Genomic DNA, 26,799 nt, shown 5'->3' on the forward strand with positions numbered 1-26,799 from the left:
ATAGAATGGTGGTTGCCAGGAACTGGAGTGAAAGTGGAGGTATTAGTGAAAGGGTAATAAGTTTCAGTTATACAAGATGAATGAGTCTTAGAGATCTACTGTACAGCAAGTAATCTTCAGTTGGCTTTTCAAAGAAGGTCCAAGACCCCTCAAAATGTGATAATCAGATCATAGGACCTCAGTCCCAGCCAGGTTTTAACCTGTTTTGATTCCTATGCAAAGACCAGAAGTAAAAGGCAATATAGGAAATCCCCTTTTTTGGGGATGAAAGAAACAGATGGGAATACAGATGGGAAGGAGGTACTTTTTAGCCCTTCATGCATGCACACACATACCCACACCCTCCTCAGGTATTGCCCTCATTTCACTGTTCACTATGTTTTGTAGCACCCTGGCTCCCTTGTCACCCCACCCTTTGCTTCTCAACAGCTGGTTTTTATTCCACCACAGTAATAAGTTTTATTACTTCCATAGCACCCTAACTGGTATCTCTACTTTTACCCTTTCTCCTTATAGTATTGGGTTGGCCAAAAAGTTCGTTCGGGTTTTTCCATAACGTCTTACCAAAAAACCTGAACAAACTTTTTGGCCAACCCAATATATTCTCTACACAATAGCCGTCTAGTATTTCCTCATCTTATACAGAGTAAAAGCCAAAGTCCTTGCTATGGCTTACAGGGTCTTACATGATCTTATCTTCTGTTCCTCTCTGGCTTATCTTCTACTATGCCCTCCCTTGCTCACTCTGTTCCAGCCACTCTGGCTTCCTTGCTGCTCTTTCAACATGCCAGTCTCTCTTACATCATAGCCTTTGCACTTGGTATGCTTTCATACCTCTTTCAAGTCTTTGCTTAACTATCTTGTTTTTTTTTTTTCTTATTATCTTGTAAATGAGGCCTACCCCGACCTCCATTCAGTTTACTATCCATACTATGGTTAGTAAACTTTACCATGCTCTTTCTTTTCCCATAGTACCTAACCTATAACATGTCATGTAATTAATTTTTTCTATTTATCATCATTTTTTTCTCCTTACTGTAAAGCTATGGATTTTTGTCTTGGATCTTCTTTGATGTGTGCCAGGAGCATAGCACAGTACCTAGCACATTGTAGGTGTTCAATACATATCTACTGAATCAATTAACTAACGAATGATTTTTCTTTCCTAAAAGCATGTATTTCTGTGGGGACCTTGCAGAGGCGAGGTATAGATCGGGCAATATAGGGTTCAGGTATTCCGAGGGTTCCAGGCAAATAGCATCTTTCTTTTTTTTTTATTTTTTTAATAGAACTTTATTGGAGTATAATTGCTTCACAATACCATGTTAGTTTCTGTTGCACAATAAAGTGATCAGCCATATGCATACACATGTCCCCATATCCCCTCCCTCTTGAGCCGCCCTCCCATCCTCCCTATCCCACCCCTCTAGGTCATCGTAAAGCACCAACAGGCAAATAGCATCTTAATATGATTCCTTAAGAGCACAATATCTCAACCTATACTTAGTGGTCGTCTAGCCTCTTTCCTAGAATTTCAGAACTGAAAGACCCTTATAGAAAGCATCCAGTTTTATCCCATCATATATTTGACATATGATAAAGCAGAAAGGAAGAACATTTCTCAAATCACCCAGCAAGTCTGGGATAGAGCTGACTAAAAGTTTGCTAATTGTTTCACTCAACAAATAATTTTTGATCATGTACTATATGCCAGGTATTATTCTAAGCAATATAAGTACATCAGCAAACATACCAAGATTGTTACCATCTTGAAGCTTACATTTGAGTAGAGGGAAGACAAAAAAGAAACAAGTAAAATAAGTAAACTATATAATGTGTTAAAAGGCAATATGTCTCAGGAAAAAAAATAAGATGTGAGTAGAAACTATTGACGAGGCATTGCAATTTTCAATAGCGTGTTCAGGGAATACCTCACTGAGTAGGTGACATTTAAACAATGAACCTGAAGGTAATGAGAGTGAGCCTTATGGACACCTGAAGAAAGAACATTCAAAGTAGAGGGAGCAGAAAATGCAAAGGCCCTGAGGTAGAAATGTGACCAATGTGTTCCAAAAATAGCAACTATGCCACTGTGTCTGTAGTGGAGAGACCAAGGGGGAAGATTAATAGAAGATGAGTTCAAAGAGGAAACTAGTGGTTACCAGTGGGGAGAGAGAAGGGGAAGGGGAAGGGAAAAGACAGGGGTTACAGATTAAGAGGTACAATGCACTATGTTAAAATAAATAAGCTACAAGAATATATTGTAGAACACAGGGAATATAGCCAATATTTTATAATAACTATAAGTGGAGTATAACCTTTAAAAATTGTGAATCACTTGTACACCTGAAACCTATATAATATTGTACATCAATTATACCTCAATTTAAAAAAAAAACACTCTTCAGGAATGGTTGAGGTGTCAGGCAGGCTATTTCTATTATCATGGAGTAAAGGGCAGGATCTGACATTAATGTTGAAATAGAAAAGATAGTAAAATCATTAATAGCCATTATTAGTAGAGGATGAGTCACTTGAAATATATCACCATCAAACACCCAAACCAAACAGTATATTAGTCATAAGAATCCCAGTTTTCTGCAAATGGCATTACTTTGTTCTTTTTTATGGCTGAGTATTCCATTGTATATATGTACCACGTCTTCTTTTTTTATTAATTTTTATTGGGGTATACTTGCTTTACTATGTTGTGTTAGTTTCTGCTGTACAGCAAAGTGAATCCACTATACGTATACATATATCCACTCTTCTTTTGGATTTCCTTCCCATTTAGGTCACCACAGAGCATTGAGTAGAGTTTCCTGTGCTATACAGTAGGTTCTCATTAGTTATCTATTTTACACATGGTAGTGTATATACATCAATCCCAATCTCCCAATTCATCCCACCCCACCTCCCCACCATGGTGTCTGTATGTTTGTTCTCTACGTCTGTGTCTCTATTTCTGCTTTGCAAATAAGTTCATCTGTGTGATTTTTCTAGATTACACATATAGCGATATTATACAATATTTGTTTTTCTCTTTCTGACTTACTTCACTCTGTACAACAGTCTCTAGATCCATCCACGTCTCTGCTAATGGCACAACTTCGTTCCTTTTTATGGCTGAGTCATATTCCATTGTATATATGTACCACATTTTCTTTATCCATTCCTCTGTTGATGGACATTTAGGTTGCTTCCATGTCCTAGCTATTGTAAATAGTGCTGCAATGAACATTGGGGTGCATGTGTCTTTTTGAATTATGGTTTCTTCTGGGTATATGCCCAGGGGTGGGATTGCTGGGTCATATGGTAGTTCTATTTTTAGTTTTTTAAGGAACCTCCAGACTGTTCTGCACAGTGGCTGCACCAATTTACATTCCCACCAACAGTGTAGGAGGGTTCCCTTCACAGCAACATGGATGGACCTAGAGATTGTCATACTGAGTGAAGTCATAATGAGAGAGACAAATATCATATGATACTGCTTATATGTGGAATCTAAAAAAAAAAAAGGGTACAAATGAACTTATTTACAAAACAAAAGTAGAATCACGAATGTAGAAAACAAACTTATGGTCACCAAGGGATAAGGCTGGGGGATAAATGGGGAGATTGGGATTGACATATAAACACTACTATATATAAAATAGATAACTAATAAGAACCTGCTGTATAGCTCGGGGAACTCTACTCAATACTCTGTAATGGACTATATGGGAAAAGAATCATAAAAAAAAGAGTGGATATATGTATACGTATAACTGATTCACTTTGCTGTACACCTGAAACTAACAAAACATTGTAAATCAAATATACTCCAATAAAACCTAAAAAAAAAGAATCCCAGTTTTCTGCAAGTTTCCCATTAAATCCTGAAGCTATAGGCAAAAGGCTTCAGTATACTGGAAGCCCTTGGGCTTCCTAATTGGAATACCAGAGCTTCACTACTGCATTTAGCCCTTATATGGAACACATCTAGGTTTTAACAATTACCTCAGATGTGTTGCTCCATCCTCATTTTCTGATATTCACACTTTTCCCCCACTCTCCAGCCATCTGCCAATACTTGTGATTTTGCAAAACAAAGCTCTCATGCTTTTGTGCCTTTCTACAAATTGTTGGGTTCTTTTTTGTCCTGCCAGGAATGCCCTTTCCTCTTTATATGTGGAACAAATTCCATTCAAGTCCATGCTCAAATATTACCTCTTCCGTGGTAACTTTGTATGTGCCCTATAGGCATAGTGAGTTCTCCAGCTCACAGAAATCCCAGAGCACTTTGTACAAGTAGCTTAGTGCTTAACACTGTTGAAATAACTTTCTAGGCTCAAGATGGAGCCACTCCTGCCTGGGGTGCCACATCAAAAAACAAAAAGTTAGATGACTTTCATGTCCCCATAAATGCTCTACTTGACGGAAACACAGTATATCCAGTCTGTTTATGTGTCTGTCTTCTGCACATAAGTGTGAGAAACTTGAGAGAAGGGTCTCTACATATTATTCTAATCTGATGCATAGTATGGTGATTGGCACATAGCATATAGTCAGTAAATGCTTCTTGATTTAATAAATATTTCTGCAAGATAGGCAGAGCAGGTATTTTCAGTCCCATTTCCCAGAAGAAGAAACTGAGGTCCAGAAAACAGAAATGCCTTGTCCATGGTTACACTGCTGATCTGGGCCAAAGTTAGGACTCACACTTAGAGCTCCTAATTCCTAAAGTTCATTTCACTATAACATACATACTCTGTCTAAGGGTAGTGAAACTGAGCAGGACCCTGTGGGGCCCCCCAGGTACAAATCCCCTGTTTCTCCATTGGGGAATTTGAGCATGATCTACCTGTTCTCCTTGCACAGCCGTGCAATAAAGCTTTCTCTGCTCCAAACCCCAATGTTTCCATTTGTTTGGCCTCACTGGGCATTGGACACACTAACTTGTATTCGAAAACAGTAGCATCTAAAATAGTTGGGTTCTTTGGAACCAGAGGGACCCTTCTGATGATCTGTAAATCCCCCTTGTGTTAGAATGATCTTTTTAACAGACTCAATCTGCCTGAGGTTCAGCTTCTTGCCTTTGAGAATAAAGGCAATTCTTGTTATTTCAAGGCCCTAATTTCCTCTTGCAGCTGGCAAAAATGAAACAAATGTGAGAAGATCTCTTGGGAATACATTTTTCCTTCCCTCCCTTAAATGCTAGTTCCCATGTGATGCTTTCCCACATCTCAGCCCATGTCTCCAAGCTGTAATGAAACCTATAATTTTTAGCTTATAGCACTTCATTGCTGGCTTTTTGTGAAACTTCCATTATGCCTTATAGTACAGTAAATTATGTGTCCTATCTTTCCTGCTAAGATGTGAATTCTTGGAGGGTAGGGGTTGATATCACCACACAGAGTCCACAGCATAATTTGTGATTAACTGAGACTTGTAATATTACTTGCTTCTCACCTCATTCTAAGCTTTCTCAGAGTCCAAAGTGAGCCACTCTATCTCTTCTATGCTCTTCTGTTCATCAGAGTGAAACACACTAAGTGTGGTTCCCTGAGTCAGTTGCTAGCTTAATGAATAAGGAACTACAGGTGGAATCCCCTAGAGCAAAAGCCATTACAAAAAAGGACTGTGTGAAACAAAGCTATCAATGCTTGGTTGATTTGATTACATTAAGTCCTATACAACTAACAATGTGACCTAAATGCCTTCCCTTGGTTCCTGGCCATTTCAGAGGCAGTCTCTGTAATGAAGACTCAAATGCAAGCTATTTGTATCTAAAGCAAGAGGAGAGGAGATTTATTATTAACATTTCCGTGTGTGTTGGTGGGGAAAGTTCAGGTATCATGCACAATTTATCTTTCAAATAATTTGTCTTTGGAACATCCCAAGTACATGAGCAAAACTGACCCAATCAGACAAAGGATAAAGGAAGGCATGCAGGTCTGAATATGACAATAAGTCTCTCTTAATTGGTCAAAAAATACCACTTTCTTCTTGATGATGCCAACATGGAGAAATGAGTGCTTACTTTAATTTTTACCTAAACATAGGACACTATTAGTGTGTGGCCTAATATATAGAGGACACTTTGTGCAATGTATTTAATTTTATAAAATCCCATTGTGTCAAAGTTCTGGGTGACAGACCTGCATTTCCAGCTGCAGCTTGTCATGTCCACCTCAAACTCATTATGCTTAAAACTGATATCCCCTACATTCCCTTCTTAGAGGAAGTAGTGGGATGTAGTAGGGAAAAACAGTTTGCTTTAACATAAGAGTGACTTGAGATTCTGTACCAGCTCTGCCAGTTATTAATGGTGTGACTGTCGTTCTATTGAAACTTCAGTTAAGTAATTATAAAAATGGGGATATTAACACAAAAACCTCCACAGAGTGGACATGTGGCAGGACATATGTCAAGCAATTCACATGGCTTATCACATTTACTCCAAGTGTGGACAAAGAATGTTGCCTGTCATTCCAATAAATAAGGAATGTTGCCAGACACCAAGCCATCAGCCACTGCAGCCACCCCCTGTCGGTGGGTCCTGAGGGGAATTCAGGATGGAGAAAAACAGGATACTGCCCCTAGATACTTAAGATGCATATCAAAGGAATAATTTCAATCAGCCCAGTCTTTTGCACCTTCTCATATACAGAAAAGCACTAAAATCATTAACTTCAGATGTCTGGTTTTTGTGATTAGCAGTAATCTTCTTGATGTTCAACTGCATGATTTTTTGAAAGCAAAAACTGCTATATATCCTGGCTCCTCACTTACCTCTTTGGAATAGTTCCTCAGAACAATCTGAGAGGTTATTTCCGGGCTATAGTCCTCAGTGATGTCTTCAAATAAAACATAACTCACAACTTTTCGGTTATGCGTTTTTTAGTCAACATTATGAGGCAGGTAGTGTTATGATTCACCCCATTTTACAGAGGAAGGACCAGGAGTAATCTTACTGCAGAATCTACTTTCTTAATCTGTCATGTTTGAACTATCATACATTTTTGGGTTCAGCAACTTGTGTTAACACAAATGATCTGATCATGTTGCTCACTTTAAAAAAAAAATCAATAATGCTTCCCTGTAACTACTGGATAAATACATTCTGTATCACTTCCAGACTATTATCGCTCATGGGTCACACAGAAATTTTTCCACTACCCCTCTTTCTTTATCACTGCCATTTTCCAAATGCTTTTTTACTCCTCTACATTCAATGGGGATGTTAACATTTAGATTATCATTTTCCCCAACCTTTAGTACTTCCATTACCCCAGGGGACTTCTTTACTTACAGGAAGTACTCATACAACCCCCCACCAATTTCCAATCAGGCACAGAATACCATCAATGCTACTTTTTGAAAATATAGTATAACCATATACTAAAAACCTTATTTAGTGGAAAAAGGAGTAGCTTGAACTCAGAGAGATCTGCAATTGCTTAATAACTGTGTCATCTTGGGCAAATCATTTTTAGTTTTTAAGCTTTACTTTCTGGATCAGCTAAATAGGGATAATACCTATATTAAATAGTTTTGTTAAGATTAGAGATGTTTTACATAAAGTGTCTGTCACATGGTAGGTGTTCAATACATAGTAGTTGTTATTAATATTATTATTAGAATTTATAGCTCATGTAACTGGGCACCTTACCTTCATCTTGCCTTCCTCCAATCTACCTTCCATACTGTCCCCAGAGTGATCTATCTAAAATGCAAAACTGTTTGTATCATTCTTTTGGAAGAAACTCTTCAATGGGCCCCTATCATTTTTATGCCAGCATTGCTCATAAACACCCTTCTTTACCCCAGGCCACTTACCTGCACTTTACTTTGTGGTCCTGAAACCAAACAGGACCCTGTGGGATCCTCCTGGGTACAAAAGCCCCTCCCTGTCCCCTGTTTCTTGTTTGCAGGAAAAAGGCTTCAGCCTCCCAGACCTTCCCTGATTTCCAAAGGGCAGATTCAAACAGTTTCTATTTAGGAAAGTAAGGGAATGCAGAAACAAAGGATGAGCAGTCAAGAAACAATAGTGCAGCCATGGGGCAGGGCCCTGGTTCCTCCTCAAGGCATATACATAACAGTATCTTTGAGTTCTGCAGGAACTAAGGCCCCCACCCAGGTGGAGGATGTCAACTTCAGGCTAAGCACAAGATTCTTAGAGCACTGCCCTGTTACCTCACCACCAACTAATTAGAAAAAAGTCACACATCCCACAACCATCACCCCAAATTTTGCCTATAAAAACTTCTCCCACAAAACCATTGGAGTGGGGGGACTTGGGTTTTTTGAGCATGAGCCACCCGTTCTTGCTTGGTCCTGAAGTAAACCTTTCTCTGCACAAAATTCCAATGGTTTGGTTTGTTTGGCCTCACTGTGTGTTGGGCACACAAACTTGCATTAGGTGACAGTTCAGTCACAATGAACATTTTTTTAGTTTCTTTATTGTATCATCACTACCTCCCCTGTTCATTCTTCTGGACTTCGTATCTGCTGTACTCTCTCTCTCTGGAACATTTCTTCCCTATCTTTTATTATAATTTACTTCTACACATCTTTTAAGTCACAGTTTAGAAGTTATTTCCTCTGGAATTCATTGTAGATAGTCCCCATAGACTCACTTCATTGTCCCTGCTAGTTGCTCATATATGCTCATATAGCATATTTCACTCTGTGCTTCCCTGATCATAGCACATACTCTACATTTTCATCATGGTTTAATTGTTTTCCCCAAGAGAATGTAGTTATATGAGAGCAGAAACCACATGTATTTTTGCCTACCACTTTATCCCTAGTGCCCAGAATACTCTTTGGGTCTGATTAAGCCCTCAAGAAATATTTTTGGAAGAATTAACAAATAAAAGTTCTAACAAGAGACATGAATTTTCTGATGCATGATGTCAATTCATAAATACCTGCATTTGTGTATGCTATTTTCCCTGCCTGGAATACCCTCCTATACCTCACCCTGTCCCTCATCTGTTTAATAGTTACCTATATTTCCTTAAAAATTCAAGATACAAGATAAGTATTATCTCCTTTTCACAACTTTCCTTGGTGTCTCCACATGATTTTAGATGCTTTTTACCCTGTAATTCCATCACATTTTGCCCCTACCTCTATTTAAGGACTTTTATATTATTGTGCAGCTATCTGTGCATATGTTTTCTTTAACTACTAGACAGTAAAGTCACTAAGAGCATGAGCTGTGTCTTATGTATCTCTGTAGTTCAGCATATATCCCAAAGCCTTAAACATAATAGCACTCATAAATATGTTGAATGAATGATTCAAGTGAATGAGATAAAATCTAGCTAAATTCAATAAGTACTTTTCCCTCCTATTCAAATAATCACTGGAACTTTTTTATTATATTATATATTATGCAACATTTATATATAATAAGTATAAAGAACACAACAATGAACGTATTTCCCCATATCTTCATTAATAAATAAGATATCATTAATAAAGTTCCCTATATCCATGTCCGAAAAAATGGAAAATACCTCATAAATGTGTATATCATCTTGACCTGGACTCTGTTCATCTTTTCTATATTGTTTCAATTTTACTATGTGTGCTGCTGAAGCAAACAGCAGGTAATGAGCTTTGGCCTGCATTTTTATGGCTGTCTTGAGGTCCCAAGATGAAGCAAGGGAAGGCTTGATTCTAAACTGTCCTAGTTATGTAGCCATGCAATGCTTGGTCAGATTTTTCTAAAAAGTTGTCCTTTTTTAATTTTCCTATGGAATCCAGATACTATTTCTAAGGGTCAAAATAATGATAGGAATGCCGTAGAATGACATTTCCTGAAAAATTCTAAGTATCCTTCAGACCTTATCCAATTTGTGATTTTCATGTGTCTACAAGACAGGCAGCAGCTACATTACTATCAAAATGAGAAAGCAGATAATTTGTGTCTTGCAAAAGGTCACCAGACAAATAAATTATGGGGTGATAAATAGAGTCAAGCTCTTATTTTAAGTTTTGAACCTAGGTTTCCCTCTGGATCCCCCTTCCTGGGTCAACAGTGAAGCATTTACTGTGTAAGGGAACCAATAGCTTCATCATGCTTCTGAACTTCTGTACCTCCTCTGTTCTGTCCTTCAGAATAAGCACAAGGGTATTCTGCATAGACTTCTATCTTATCAAACTCCACTTTCTTGTCCAATTCAGACTAGAATGAAGGACCTAATGGTCATCTTCCCATTCATCCAACTCTATTTTCAGGTGACTAATCTTCTGCCCTACTCTGTCTGCATCCTCTCTTCTTCATATTTCAACATTCCTATCCTCCCATCTCCTTTCTTCTCTCTTTTCTCTTCCTCCTCCAAAACTTAAACCTATCCTCTATTCTCTTTTCCTTTTATTATTCAGTTTCTCCACTATCCTGTTCTCCTCATTCATTCTGTTTCTTTCCCTCTATTATTCTCAGTCTCTATGTGTTCCTTTTCTGCCCATCACTCTTCCCTCCAACCACCTCATTCCATACATCCTCTCTTCTGTTTATATCTACTCCACTCCATTCTTTCCACAGTTGTGTACACTGTCATCTCCTCTTCAAACTCTTCTCTTTTATGTACTTTATTACAAGTATATCTCTCTTCTATCTATTCCTCCACTTATGCTCTAGTCTCTTCAAATTCTCCTTCATACATTATAACCATTCAGACTTCTACTCTGTCCTATCCTCCCCACCTCTTTTTCAACATTTATGTCTAATTTCATGTCCTTTCATGCAGTGTCAGAACAGGTATCCCCCTTCCTTTACAAGTACAACTTTCCCTGTAGTTTAGATACCATCTCCTGACAGTTTTCTCTGGGAACCTGATGTCAGACAAACCCTATTTCTACTGTATCTTCAATCTTTGCCTTTCTACTAGCCCCTTCCAGCTATCTCACAAATATGTGCCAGTCTCTCCATTCAAAAATAAATAACTATTTCCTTTACCCCTGAATATATCTATTATATACCCATCCCTTTCATTTTCATGCAAGTTCCCAGAAAGTATTTTCTATGTTCACTATCTCCACTACCTCTATGCCAACTCATAAAAACTCCTCATTGCACTAATCACTCCACTGAAAGAGTGCATACACCAGTGTTTTCCATGTTACCAAACCTAATACATACTTTCAATTCTCTATATTAGTAGATATCTTTGTAATAGCCAACAATATTGTAAAGATGTATAAGTAATAGTAAATAGCATAAAATTGCAGCCATACTGCCAGAGTATGAATGCTCGACCATTTACTACCTAGGTGATCTTAGAAAATGTTACTCAGTCTGTGTCTCAGATTCCTTATCTGTAAAGTTGGAATAATTGTATCTATCTCATAGACTTGTTATGAAGATCATAAAATTAGAATGATTATAAAAATGCCTGGCACATTGTAAGTACTATATTGATGGCAACTATTGTACTTATTATGCTATTATTGTATTATTATTATTGATCACTCTCATCTTTTTGAAACCCTTTACCCTTTCAATATATTAGCCAAAATGTGTTCAATCAATATTCAGTAACAATCCTAAAATATCAGTGTCCTAAAACCACAAAGGTTTCTTTCTCATTCACACTATTTGTCTATCTCAGGTTGTGGGGAGGGATGTTCTCTTCTATGTTATCTTTAATAAGGGACACAGAATGATAGAGCCAAGGCCACTTGGCATAATACTACTCACTGTGGCCAGGGGAGAGGAACATGGAAAATCATGTACTGGCTTTTAAAAGTTTCCAATCCTTAACAGATACATATTACTATATACAAAATAGATAAACAACAAGACCCACTGTAGAGCACAGGAGACTATATTCAATATCCTGTAATAATCTATAATGTCAAAGAATCTGAAGATATATATATAACTGAATCATTTTGCTGTACACCTGAAACTAACACAACATTGTAAATCAACTATACTTTTTTAAAAAAGATAAATGAACTTTATGACCAGTGTTGCAAATTCATCCTGAGTAAAATGATACTTAATTTTATGAATTAAAAAGAACAATATTCTAGTTCCTGAGTGATCACTGTGTTTCCAGAAGGTACTGATATGGAAACAGTTATAATAGATTCCACTAATTGCAAAACTTTTGCACAGAGATGAAAATAAAGAAATGTACATGTTAAAAAAACAAAAAATAAATAAAAGTTTCCAATCCTCCCTCAGAAATCACACATGTTATTTCCACTCACATTTGGTTAGCCAAAGCAATTCATTTGTCTAAGGATCTATGGAAGTGAAATACTAACATATACCCAGAGGGAAGTGAACTGGAAATATTGGAAGTAGCAGTATTGACTACCACACTTAGCTTTCAAGATACTGCACACTAGTGGTTCTATTAACACCTTCTTTTCTTTTCCTTTTTGGTCTCCATCATAGGTTCCTCTTTCTTCCCTTCTGCTTTAATGATAGTGATGCTACATGACTGGATGCTTGGCATGATTTTCCTCTCACTCTACATACTTTCGTGAAGTGATCATATGCATTCACATGGTTGTCCCACCATACTGACAATACCAAACTTTACATCTCTCCCTTGTGTCTCTCTCCTGATCTTATGACTTGAATATCCAACTATTGTTAGACTTCTGTCCCTGGATAATCTATAATCTTCTTAAGCTTATCTTGTCCAAAATTAACCTCACAGGTTTATTCTATCTAAATTTTTCCTAAATCTCATATGATCTACCCCAGTTCGTAATACCATCAGCCACCCATTTTACTTGGGTGCCTTCTACCTTAATTCCTCCTCTTTGCTCTCATTCTGACATTGGCTGTTTTTACTGTCTATTTCCTCAGTGTATCTCCCCGTCTCCATCTTAATCCACTGCTCTGAATTAGAATTTCACCACTCCTCATCTAGACTATTTAATCTGTCTCCTAACCAGCTTTCCTATTTCCAGTCTTGTTCCCTACAAATGCATTCTTTACACAGTAACTAGGATGCCATATATAACATTTAAAAAAAATTGACCACCTCATTGTCTTGCTTATAATATACCATTCAATTTCCTGCAACTGCTCAGTTGGTTTTCTCTACCCAGAATGTCCTTCCTCTCTTCCCTCCACTTTCCACATACAATTTCCTTGACTACATTCTACTTATATAATAAAGCAAAAATGAATGCCAATACTAATAATCAGGAACTTAGGTGTTGCCTCATCCAGGGACTCTTTGCTCAACTTGATCCAGAAGAATGAGTTAGATGACCCTTTTCTATTCTTTCATAATTACTCATAACTTTATCATCTCAGTTAATTTTTTGTGGTTATCTATTAGCCTTTTCCCTGTATTATATTGTGACTGTCTTAAGGACAAAGACCATATCTTCTTAATGTTTGCATAGCCAGAACCTAGTCCAGGGCCATGTATGTATTAAGAAGTCAAAACATGTTTGGTGAATGAATAAATGAATGGATGAAGAATACTAATCTTTCTTCCATCTACAATTTCTCTCCCTCCAGTGTCCCTTTCCCTACTTCTGTATGTCTTCTTTTCTTTCTTCCCATTTACTGCATACTTTACTCCAATTTCTCCTTTTTCTTTTAGGATATTCTAATATCTAGCCTTTTTATTTTATTTCATCTTCTGCCTTATCTTCTCAAATTTTCTACTCTTTTTCTCTCCTCTCATAGTCTCTCTTTCCTCTACCCACTTCTCCTTGATTGAATCATCTGTGTGTGTGTGTGTGTGTATAAAAGTTCTGGGAATAGACCAATAAAATAAATATATATGTTAATTTTATTGATCTCTTCTCCACATTATTCTTCCCAGTTCTATCCACTTCCCTTTTCTCCATCATTCTTTCCTCTACTCTCTCAGCTCCTCCTCTTTAATTCAACTTCTAACAATTGACTTGCTATCCATTTTTCCTTGGCCATCTTCTTGTCTCCCAAATTCTTTCAGAAGCACATCAATAAATAGTAAATTTAAAGTAATGAAGGACTAGCATACAGGCAAGCACACTTCATGTATTCATCACATATTTACCAGGTATACATTATTTGAGTTTCATTGTGTATAATAACAAATGCACAGAACCTGCACCGAAAGATCACTCATTAATGTGGGAGGCAGCTTCAGGAAGTCACAACTGACAGCAAGAACCAAGAAGGTTTTTAGTGTTGGGGCAAAGAATCTTACTGAACTGGAAATGTGTTCAAAATTATTCTTTTAAAAGCAAAATTTACATACCTAAAAACTCTAATGATAATGAGTCATGAAAAACATAAAACTGTGACGGTTTTATGCTTTGGGAGCAGAATGTATGAAATACATTATATATATAATATATATTCATATATATATTAAAAGTTATATTCTTAAGTTGTGTGGAAATTCACTTATATGAAACTCCTCAGCATTTCCACACAATGTGGCATAAAATATATGTTGCTATAATTTTGTATTTATATATGTAACATTGTACGTTTCAGAAAATAGCTAACATTATCTCACTTGAGTCTCACAATTCTGCATCATACGGATAGTTGTTGCTTCAGTTAAACCTAGGCTATTCTGACTGTCACAGTGTTCATGCCTGTGTATATGGCTGTAAGTCTGTGTATTTAAATGCCCTTGACTATGTATATGCCTGTGTATTAGTCTACACATGTCTCTGAGTATGCATAAACATTTATACATTGTGAATGTATATCTCTGTGTGTCTGAAAATGTTCATATGGCCAACTCTATTTTTTATTGAAATATAGTTGATTTGCAATATTGTGTTAGTTTCAGGTATACAGCAAAGTGATTCCGTTTATATATATATATATATTTTTTAATTTATATACATACACCTATATACATATAAATATTTCAGATTATTTTCTATTATAGGTTATTATAAGATATTGAATATAGTTTCTTGTGCTATAAGAGTACATCCTTGTTGTTTATCTATTTTATATATAGTAGTGTGTATATGTTAACCCCACACTTCTAATTTATCCCTCCCGCCTCCCTTTCCCTTTCCCCTTTTGGTAAACATAAGTTTGTTTTCTAAGTCTGTGAGTCTATTTCTGTTTTGTATAGAGATTCATTTGTATTATTTTTTAGATTCCGTGTATAAGTGATAGCATATAATATTTGTCTTTCTCTGCCTGACTTACTTCACTTAGTATGATATTTTCTAGGTCCATCCATGCTGCTGCAAATGGCAATATTTCATTCTGTTTTATGGCTGAGTAATATTCCATTGTGTGTGTGTGTATCACATCTTCTTAAAGCAATCATCTATTGATGGGTACTTGTATTGTTTCCATGTCTTGGCTATTATAAAGAGTGCTGCTATGAACATTGGGGTGCACATTATCTTTTCAAATTAGAGTTTTTGTTTTTTCTGGATATATGCCCAGGAGTGGGATTGATGCATTATATGTTAGCTCTATTTTCAGTTTTTTAAGGAACCTCCATACTGTTCTCCATAGTGGCTGTACCAATTTACATTCCCACTAACAGTGTAGGAGGGTTCCCTTTTCTCCACACCCTCTCCAGAACTTATTATTTGTAGACTTCTTAATGATAGCCATTCTTATCAGTGTGAGGTAATACCTCATTGTGGTTTTGATTTGCATTTCTCTAATAATTAGTGATGATGAGCATTTTTTCATGTGCCTGTTGGCCAACTCTCTATACTTGTGTCTATAATATATACGTCTGCAAGTGTGCATACCTGAAAATGTGTTAGGAAGTATATGCCTATATGTGCATTTCTAATCTGTAACCTTGACAGAATTTTCAATGGATAGCTTAAAACATGCTGATTTCAATCCTGGTCCTACCCCAGTATACTTTAGATGAGCTGTGCCACTCTCTGACCTCATGGTGTAGAGGAGGGTTCCATTGTCCACCAGTCTGAGCAGCTTGTTAGGTGTGGTCATGTTATGGGCCACTGATTTCTTGCCATTGTGGAAGAAGGTGTCAGGGGTCCAGATCTTACTAGCCAGGAGATTATTCAGTGGAAGGATCTTCATGGGTCCATCAAATTTCAGTCTTTCATCATGCCATGTCTGTCGAAAAAATACATCAATGGTGTACTCCTAAGGACAAAAAGAGAGAGAACAATGTTTCAGTTGAGTTCTGGTAGGGACCCACAGTGCCCTTAGCAAATATTAATTACTTTGCAGTATTTCCTCTGATGCAGAGAAGCAGCAGTCTATTAACAGTAGTTACTAGTAAGTAGGGCAAATGATTATGATTGAGAAAAAAATGTCATGGTGATCAGTAAGTACATAGATAATATGTTTGACAAGATTTTGCTTAGGAAGATCACGGCCAACACTGCCCTGCACATCATGCAAGCTGAACACAAGACTTTGCCTTATGAAAAGGAAAGAGCTCCCTTCTCTATGCAGTGGCATCTCTAATAAGAGCAAACTCCTTACGTTATCTCTTCTACTAAATGATCCCATATGAACATCAAAGGCCTATATAACAATTACCATAAAACTAAAATCTTAAATTTTAAAACACATTTCATTTGATTCTCTAACAATATGTCTAATGAGTTAATATCTTATTATCTTCAATAAATAAGGAACTCTTACAGATAAGATAAAAACAAACACACAAATAGAAAAATGGGTAAATGACATGAACAGAAAATTCATGAAATGGATAAAAATTGCTAATAATCATGGAGAACATTTTCAAAATTGCTGTTCATCTAAACATAAATTAAAGTTACAATAAATGTTCCAGGTTTTGGTAACAGCAGACTAAATCATTTGGATATACCTTCCTATAGCTATTAATTATAAAATTTGAACTAAAAATTATGGATATATAGATAGATAGATATACAGACTATTTGAAACCAATGGGGAATGATTGAAAGCAGACAAAAACTTGAACAAAGTTTAGTCTTGAAAGATGGCAGCACATGTGCTCAAGGCACCGCATACCCTGATGAGGGGCTGAAGCCTGTAGGAAGGGAGCCTTTCCCTAACTGGTCCACAGAGGAGCCACATTTATGCAATTTGTCTAGAGGGGATACATTTCCTTATCTGCAAAAAGGCACTATATATGCTAACAGCTTGGGAACTAGATAATAAATAGGTTGGATAATGATTTATAGTACAAAAACCTGAGAATGCTGAGACTAGAGGAACTTTCACTTTTAGGCAATCTCTTGAATTCACTTTAGCTCCTAAAGAGTCTCACCCATCTGCAACCTTGGGATATTGGAGCTTTTGGAAAAAGCCAACCAGAGATTTGATGACAGCCCTAGGTTTCCTTCAGGAGAGGGTAGGAGCGTAGAGAAGAGGGGGAAGAACTGACATGTTTCATGTCTAAACTTCAGCATGTTTGAGGGCAGGGACTGCATCTTACTCACTACTGTATCCTTAGTACCATGCCCTCAACAAATCTGTGTGGAAGGGATGCATTCAAATCCATTTTATTCTTTCATCTTGCTGTGTTTTCAATAAAAGAGAGATGGTTAAAAAAAAAATGGCAGCAGCAACAGGTTAAAATTGTGTTTGTGGCTTTTCTTTTCTAAAGGTCCTCTCCCAAACCTAGAATTTCTGTGGCAGATACCACAGCCTTAATGGCTCAAAGTGGCCAATAATATGGAAATTTAGGGGTGGGAGTCCTGGAAGCAAGAGAGTCACAGAGAGGATAGGACCCCAAATCTGAGTATATACTTTGCCCCCAAACCTGGCTGACCACTACATACATAGTGAAAACTCTGGGGCTATGGAAAAAAATGCAGGCAGAAACAATAGGGGAGTCTTCCACTAAATGACAGATGACAAAACTGTGGTGGGTGATGTTTGTGAGTTAGGCAGAAATCAGAAAAATTATTGGCTTAACACCTCAGAAGACAGAGCTCAAAGCTGGCCAAAGGGCTGAAAATGCAGGGGGAAGCCTTGGAGAAAAACAAAACCACTGAGAGGGTAAGTCCCAAAATCTGAGTAGAAACTCTGCTTTGACTGATGACTAAACTACACAAGGCATAGGGGACACATCTAGGTAGTCAGGTAAAACAAAGAAGCAGCCAGAAACTACTTAAAATCCTTTGGCTTAAAATTCCTTAATGGTTTCCAGTTATACCTGGAATACATTCTAATACCTTTCTCTTACTTAGAAAGTACTTCGTAAACTGACCCTTGTCTTCTTCTCTAAGCTCTTCTCCAACCACCTGTAGCTCTACAAATTAGCCACTCTGGCTTTTCTTCTCCTCCAGCACACCAAGAATATCCCTGCCTAAGGATTAGGAGATTATATAATTTATTGTCTAAACTGGAACACTTTTGAGAGAGGAGACTTTACCAATAGTTATATCAGGACAACAGGTGTAAGCCAGGACTATGCCAGGTTTAAAGCTGGAATTAGACTCCCACATAAAAGCAAGACCCTGAAGGGCTCCAACCTCAGGAGAAGGGTGAATTACATAAAAGACACTAGATAAAACCAGTCCACAACATGAAAATTCAGAAAGGAAACTTGTCTATCCAAGCATAAATTCTGAAATGGAGAGGAGTTTAGGGGAAACATTTCCACTGAGATTTAGCAACTTCAAGCCTAATCTTATATGAGATCAATATTTAAATGTACTCCTGGTTTGGGGCTTAAAAGCTAAGAAATTAACATAAACATAGGTCTCAGGATGGGGATACCTCTAGATTGACTTACAAAAGCAAACACTCTAAAGAGCCGTGGCCATAAATAAATGCTTGCTGAAAAGAAGTTCACAATCCACAACAACGAAACACCTAAGGAAATGGTAATAAGCAAGAGTCAGCTGATACAACATGTAGCTGAATTATACCCCTTCTAAAAACTTCACATAACAGAATAGTCAAATAGATATTATAAAGGAACTATAATTAAAATGATAAAAGTATCAAAGGAGATTGAAAACATGAGAAAAGATCCAAACATTATGGGGTAAAAACAAGAAAAAACAGATTTTAAAAAGGTCTATTTGAAGTAGATATTCTGTGAAAGAAAAATAGTCACTGAATAGAGAAAATGGGGGAAAAACAATAAAGTACTAATGGATGACAATTTCTCAGAATTGTTGAAATATAAGCATCCTTAGCTTCAAGAACATTAATCACTTGCAAGCTCAGTATAAAAAAATATATCCAAGCCAACCATAGTGGATTTGAAAAATACCAAAGAGGAGATCTTAAAAACAACAAAATAGAAAAGACATATTATCTACAAAGAAATAGCAGTTTGATAGCAGACTTCTTGAAAAAAACAATAGAAGCCAAAAGAATTCTATAGCCAACTAGATTATCATTTGAGAGTGGTTTCAAAATAAAGATGAGTTTAGATAAATAAGATAATATTTTCCCATGGCTGGGTCACTCACAGTATTCAGGCCTCATTCAGAATTCTCCATATCAGAAAAGCATTCTTTGACCATCCTATCATAAATAGTAATCTCTCTTCCCCTTACCATGCGTTATTTTTCTTCATGCATTATTTTGTCAGATAGATCTGACAAAATGTATTTTTATTTGCTTACTCTTCCTTTCATTCCACTAGCCTGGATGCTTCATGAGAGCAGAGATTTTTTTCAGTTCACTGCTATATTCCTAGCACCTAAAATCCTACCTGACCAATAGTAGCTGGTTTATAAATATTTTTGAATTAAAAAATGATTGAATGAATCCTCAGGAAAGGAACTACTAAAAGAAGTTTTTCATATAGTTGAAAATGAAACCAGCAGGAAGATTCAAGAAGGAATGGTGAGCACAAGTGTTGATAAACTTATGGGTAAACTAAACAAATAATGGCTCTCTACAAATGATGTTAAGGGCTACAAAAACAAAGTGGAATAAATAACTACAGTAAGCCAAATGGAAGGAGGGAGTAGGGATACATGGATTAATATATTCTTGTACTATTTGGGAGGAGAGTGGAGATATTAAATTTAAGGTCAAGTATATATATCAACATTTAAGGTAACCATTAAGAATATACTAGAAATAAAATGCAACACTTACAAAAGAGTAGAGAAAAAAACAAAGGGGAATATAGAAAATGCTTCAATACCATAGAAGGCAAGAAAAAATAAAGCATATAAAAACATGGGAGAAAAGAATATATAAAATAAGATAGTAGAAACAAACAATATAATCTAATGATAAATAAACAATGTAGCTGTATGTTATATATATACAAGAGTCACACCTTAAGGGCACATAAAAACACAAGTTGAAAATGAAGTGATGGAAACATATGTATGGGTAAATCCTAATCAAAATAAAGTCATAGAACTCTAAAATACAGACAGCAGGGACTGTAAGACTAACACTTTTGTTCAGGATGAAATATTACACTAAAAAATGGAGTATACCAACTGAAAAAAATTCTTAATTTTTATGTATGGATAACATGGACTCAAAATATGTAAGGCAAAAATTGAATTACAAGGAGAAAATGACAAACCCATAGATTCTCAGTAAATGAAAGACAAATTGAACCAATAATTTGTATGATAAAATAAGTGAAGAATCCTTTTGACAAGCATAAAGTAAGGAATACACACAGACTTAACACTGAGTAAATAAACAGTGTTTTTTTTTTTTACCAAAAATAGATGATCACATGTTAAGCCATAAAGCAAATCTCAAGAAACACAAAAAAGATTTCATATCCTATAGACCATCTTGTTTCAATATGAGGCACTAAATTAGAAATTAATAATAAAGTTTTACATTTGAAAATTAGAAAGCCCGCTAAATATTTTTAAGAAAACAAAGAAGAAACCATAAAGGATATTAGAAAATACTTAGAACTGAACAACAGTGAAAATGCTTATAAATGAAATTTTGTATTCAACTCCTCAAGTGCTGCTTAGAAGGAAATTGATAGCCATAAAGAAGCCTTAAATATGGTCTTTAAAAAAGGGAAAACCATAAGCTAATCTACCTCAAGAAACCAGGAACACAGAATATCCCAAGAAAAGTAAAGAAAAAAATGATCTACACAAAAGCAAAAATCAGTGAAACAGAAAACAACAACAAAAAAATAATACAGATGATGCACAAAATCCAAAATGGGTTGCTTTGACACACAAACAATATAGAAAACTGACAATAAGTTTAATCAAGAAAAAGCAAGAAAATGGGGGAACAGTTGGGGCGAGGGGTAGAAATATAGATTAAATAAAATTGAGCAAGGGCTTCCCTGGTGGCGCAGTGGTTGAGAATCTGCCTGCCAATGCAGGGGACACGGGTTCGAGCCCTGGTCTGGGAAGATCCCACATGCCGCGGAGCAACTAGACCCGTGAGCCACAACTACTGAGCCTGCGCGTCTGGAGCCTGTGCTCCGCAACAAGGGAGGCCACGACAGTGAGAGGCCCACGCACCGCGATGAAGAGTGGCCCCCGCTCACCACAACTAGAGAAAGCCCTCGCACAGAAATGAAGACCCAACACAGCCAAAAATAAATAAATAATTAAATAATTAAAAAAAAATTGAGCAAAACAAGTTGATAATTTTTGAAGCTGGGTGATGGATACATGAGGTTCCATTAAACCATTTTCTCTACTTTGTGGGTTGTGTGTGTGTCTGTGTGTGTGTGTGTCTGTGTGTGTGTGTGTCTGTGTGTGTGTGTGTCTATCATATATATAATCACTGCCAGCCTGTAGATAATAGATTGTAGGGAAATGAGAGTAGAGAGAGGGAAATCAGGGGCTTATTACAGTTTGATATGCCAGAGACAATGGTGGCCTGAGCCAGAATAGTAGCAGTTCAGGTGATGAGAAGTGGTTTAATATGAGAACACCTATGAACATAGATACAAGAACCATGAATAATAGATTTTTTTTTTAATTTCATTTTATTTATTTTTTATACAGCGGGTCCTTATTAGTCATCAATTTTATACACATCAGTGTATACATGTCAATCCCAATCATGCAATTCATCACACCTCCACCCCCACCCCCCACGGCTTTCCCCCCTTGGTGTCCATACGTTTGTTCTCTACATCTGTGTCTCAATTTCTGCCCTGCAAACCGGTTCATCTGTACCATTTTTCTAGGTTCCACATATATGCGTTAATATACGATATTTGTTTTTCTCTTTCTGACTTACTTCACGCTGTATGACAGTCTCTATATCCATCCACGTCTCAACAAATGACCCAGTTTTGTTCCTTTTGATGGCTGAGTAACATTCCATTGTATATATGTACCACATCTTCTTTATCCATTCGTCTGTTGATGGGCATTTAGGTTGCTTCCATGACTTGGCTATTGTAAACAGTGCTGCAATGAACATTGGGGTGCATGTGTCTTTTTGAATTATGGTTTTCTCTGGGTATATGCCCAGTAGTGGGATTGCTGGATCATATGGTAATTCTATTTTTAGTTTTTTAAGGAACCTCCATACTGTTCTCCATAGTGGCTGTATCAGTTTACATTCCCACCAACAGTGCAAGAGGGTTCCGTTTTCTCCACACCCTCTCCAGCATTTGTTGTTTGTAGATTTTCTGATGATGCCCATTCTAACTGGTGTGAGGTGATACCTCATTGTAGTTTTGATTTGCATTTCTCTAATAATTAGTGATGTTGAGCAGCTTTTCATGTGCTTCTTGGCCATCTGTATGTCTTCTTTGGAGAAATGTCTATTTAGGTCTTCTGCCCATTTTTGGATTGGATTGTTTGTTTATTTAATATTGAGCTGCATGAGCTGTTTATATATTTTGGAGAGTAATCATTTGTCAGTTGCTTCATTTGCAAATATTTTCTCCCATTCTGAGGGTTGTCTTTTCGTCTTATTTATGGTTTCCTTTGCTTTGCGAAAACTTTTAAGTTTCATTAGGTCCCATTTGTTTATTTTTGTTTTTATTTCCATTACTCTAGGAAGTGGATCAAAAAAGATCTTGCTGTGATTTATGTCAAAGAGTGTTCTTCCTATGTTTTCCTCTAAGAGTTTTATAGTGTCTGGTCTTACATTTAAGTCTCTAATCCATTTTGAGTTTATTTTTGTGTATGGTGTTAGGGAGTGTTTTACATGTAGCTGTCCAGTTTTCCCAGCACCACTTATTGAAGAGACTGTCTTTTCTCCATTGTATATCCCTGCCTCCTTTGTCATAGATTAGTTGACCATAGGTGCGTGGGTTTATCTCTGGGCTTTCTGTCTTGTTCCATTGATCTATGTTTCTGTTTTTGTGCCAGTACCATACTGTCTTGATTACTGTTGCTTTGTAGTATAGTCTGAAGTCAGGGAGCCTGATTCCTCCAGCTCCATTTTTTTCCCTCAAGACTGCTTTGGCTATTCGGGGTCTTTTGTGTCTCCATACAAATTTTAAGATTTTTTGTTCTAGTTCTGTAAAAAATGCCATTGGTAATTTGATAGGGATTGCATTGAATCTGTAGATTGTTTTGGGTAGTATAGTCATTTTCACAATATTGATTCTTCCAATCCAAGAACATGGTATATCTCTCCATCTGTTTGTATCATCTTTAATTTCTTTCATCACTGTCTTACAGTTTTCTGCATACAGGTCTTTTGTCTCTCTAGGTAGGTTTATTCCTAGGTATTTTATTATTTTTGTTGCAATGGTAAATGGGAGTGTTTCCTTAATTTCTCTTTCAGATTTTTCATCATTAGTGTATAGGAATGCAAGAGATTTCTGTGCATTAATTTTGTATCCTGCAACTTTACCAAATTCATTGATTAAACACCAGAAATTTGTTTCCCAGCCAGAGTGATCATAACTATTCTGCCTTGTGACACAATGGAAGTTCAGCTAAAAATACCCTGAAATTTATTTGACCAAAGGCTACCCTATCAGGAAAGAGACATTCTGTTGCTTCTGCTTAATCATGAGGGAGAAGAACAAACAAGCAACTGGAAGATGAAACTTCAGAAGAGATAAAACATCTGGATTGTTTGAAATGTCTCCAGAGCCTCTGCACACCCATGTGTGCCTGCTTGGGTGGGAAAAGAGAAGGGAGATGAGCTGGTTTGGGCAGGGGCTATGTGTATGTTTCCATAGTATCCCTGAATTTGGGTATCTGTTTGCACATGTGTGTCTATGGAGTGCCTGGGATGGTGTGTAGGCTTTTTTGTTTTATTCTGTATATACTTTCTTATTTTGTCTGAATGTATTTATGGGTGTTCATTCATAAGTGAGAGTGAATGACTATGTGTGTGTGTGTGTGGGTGTGTGAGTGTCCAAAGAGTAGCTTCAGTTGCTTTCTTCTGAAAATCTTAACAATCACTAATTCCCAGCAATACAAAAAGAGAGATTCGCCTCCCTGGTGAATTTGGTTATCCCCAGTGGACTATGAGCTCTCTGAATATAGGATTCCCTAGAGCCCCTTAATGCAGAGTTGGGCCTCTAAGGAGTACTTGTTGCATGAGCAAATGTCAACAGTTTTAATGCATGCCTGGATCTGAAGCTGTGGGCATTAATGGTCAACAGGTTGAGAGGGGACAATCTAGACATACAGGCTTTCCTGCTGCCACTAAGAGAGACTCACCTCCTCCATCTGTCTTATGTCAAACATGTCCCTCACTGAGCTCTCGCTATGTGTCAAGTACTCTATGAAGTGCCAGGGAAGCCATGGAGTACTCGGTACTTGCCTTTAAGGAGTTCACAGGGAATTTATTATATCTCTGTATCCCTTTCTTTACTCCACACTTAAAAGACAAAGTTCAGTACTCTACCTTCCCCTTGCCTGGCATCACAACCACTCATGACTTCCTCTCCTGAGAATTAGCTTGTTTCTCCAACTGACTCCTACACCTTGCCTGATTGAAATAAGAGCCATGTAAAATCAACATGCCTAAACCAACTCTCAGCCTCTAGTCTGTTCCCCCTTGTAGTTCATGCTGTACAGACTGCCAGATCAATCATTCTAAAACAACACATGTATATTTTTACTGCCCTAGTCTAATCCGCTCAATGGCTCTGTATTACCTATAGGAAAAAACTCTATCATGACACTACACAACTGCTTGTAGTTACCCAACAGATCTAAATAAGCTTTGTCCCCTGCTAAGTAGTAGTCCCACTGAAGATAAAGAAAAAAATCTATGTAGTGAGCATGGATATTTCATATTTTTGAACATATTTTTTCTGATTTTAAGATTTTAGTTTTAAACACAAAGTCACTCATTCAACAAACCTTTTTGGAGCATCTAATAACTGTCCGACATACTGAGCAAATAATAGCTTCTTTCTGTCCCTTCATGATAATTTTTGAAATAACGATATTTGGTATCTGAAGTAGGTATTGATCAGATGCTCCATTAGGACAGGGTCTCCTGCCTCAACTCTCCACTGCATGCCTTGCTTTGGCAGAAAGGGAGAATGGTAGGAGAAGGGGAAGTCCTTGTATATGGCTCATGAGTCATCCCCTTGCTAGTTCTGCTGTGCACTACCCTATTCCTTGAATCTGCTCTGATGCTCTCTTCATCCTCACATCTGTAGAAGGACCCGTTTCTAGTAGGTTTGACTCTTCCTCCAAACACTTTACATCACCATGGTCCATCCACTTCCCCGTTGAATAGGGCTTGTTTGCAAGGAATGGACTTCTTCTTTTTTGGGGGGGGGAGTTGGACTTCTTGAATGACACTACCAGTTGCTAGACTGAGAGTCCCCACCATGTGCACTCCTCACATGACCTATTTGTGCTGATATGTGTGTGGTGCTGAAATGTGAAGTGTGAGGTCAGACAAAGTTTAATTGAGGATAGGGAGAAAAGCTGAATTTTGAAAGATATGTTGTAGAAGGGAAAGGTACTCCTGGTGGGGGATATACGCTTGATATGAGAATAGGTGGGAAGAGCAGGGCAAAAGATGGATTTAGTTAAATGTAGGATGATGAGGGTAGGACATTCATGAGACAAGACTTCTCCTTAGAATATAGCTCCAAGGCCCTGCCATAGGAAAACCTCAATTTATTTTCTTTGATCTGTTGCATCATCTTTCACTTTTACCTTTGCAGAAACTATACTTACCATGTCAGTGTCTGACACAGGGCCAAAACTGGTCACGTAGATGTCAGTCTTAACTTCAGTCACTGCATCTGGTTGAAAGAAAGTAGAAAAGCAGAGTGTTATGAAAGCCTGTTGCCTTAGCTCAGAGAGAGTCCAGTGCAGTACTCCAAATGATAGCGAACTTGTTACTTCTAAGAAAGGATACTTGCTTCAATCATAGGAAAACCCCTTAAAAAACTCTCACTTGTACTATTTCTTCACAGAGAATATGCTAGGCACAGGAACAAAGTCCATCCCTTTAGGTAACATTGAGAATGGCGGCAGAACCTCCAAACTCCAAAGCTTAGTGAGAGCCCTTCGAGATCTCTAACATTCACACATGCTGGGCTCTCACACTGGTATTATCCCTACCTGTGGTAGGTTACAAATGTTCCAAGAGCCAACCCTTTTCCACTTTCAGGGACGTAGGATGATAGTACTCCTACTTAAAGTACGGAAGGGATGTGTGACTGGTTTTGGTTGTAGGAGGAAGTAATATGTGTCCCTCTCTGGCTGCAACAATTAATGTCCAATGCAAGACCCTACCTGCCATGGTCACTATGGAAGCATATGTTAATATGGAGCTACTATAAGACTGAAACAGCCTGGAATGATGACCCAACACTTGGAGGACAACGGCACTGGAAAGTTGCCTGGATCCACAATAGACTTTGCATCAATGAGAAGTACTTTTGTTGGGTTAAGTGACTGAGATTTGGAGATGACTGATATCACCTGATACACTCTCTTTGCATTTTTTTTTTCTATTGCAACTGTGTATTTACTCGTCTGTCTTGCCACATAACCCAAGAGCTC

At 37.3% G+C, this 26,799-nt stretch overlaps 1 protein-coding gene and 1 long non-coding RNA gene across 4 annotated transcripts in view; both read right to left on the minus strand.

The window, feature by feature from the left end:
- The window catches only part of LOC309651832, a 437,596-nt gene that overhangs the window by 283,039 nt on the left and 127,758 nt on the right, over window positions 1-26,799 (minus strand). The gene's annotated exons all lie outside the window — the stretch shown is intronic.
- GABRA3 (gamma-aminobutyric acid type A receptor subunit alpha3) overlaps window positions 1-26,799 on the minus strand; it is a 258,489-nt gene that overhangs the window by 60,291 nt on the left and 171,399 nt on the right. For all 3 annotated transcript variants that reach the window (XM_082444886.1, XM_082444885.1, XM_082444884.1), the window contains 2 exons: window positions 25,966-26,033; window positions 15,849-16,069 (listed from right to left, as the gene is read on the minus strand). In XM_082444886.1, the coding sequence (XP_082301012.1) occupies window positions 15,849-16,069; window positions 25,966-26,033 (289 nt within the window). The remainder of the gene's footprint in view (window positions 1-15,848; window positions 16,070-25,965; window positions 26,034-26,799) is intronic.

This window comes from Balaenoptera physalus, assembly GCF_965194825.1.
Source record: "Balaenoptera physalus genome assembly, chromosome: X".
Classification (NCBI taxonomy): Eukaryota; Metazoa; Chordata; class Mammalia; order Artiodactyla; family Balaenopteridae; genus Balaenoptera; species Balaenoptera physalus.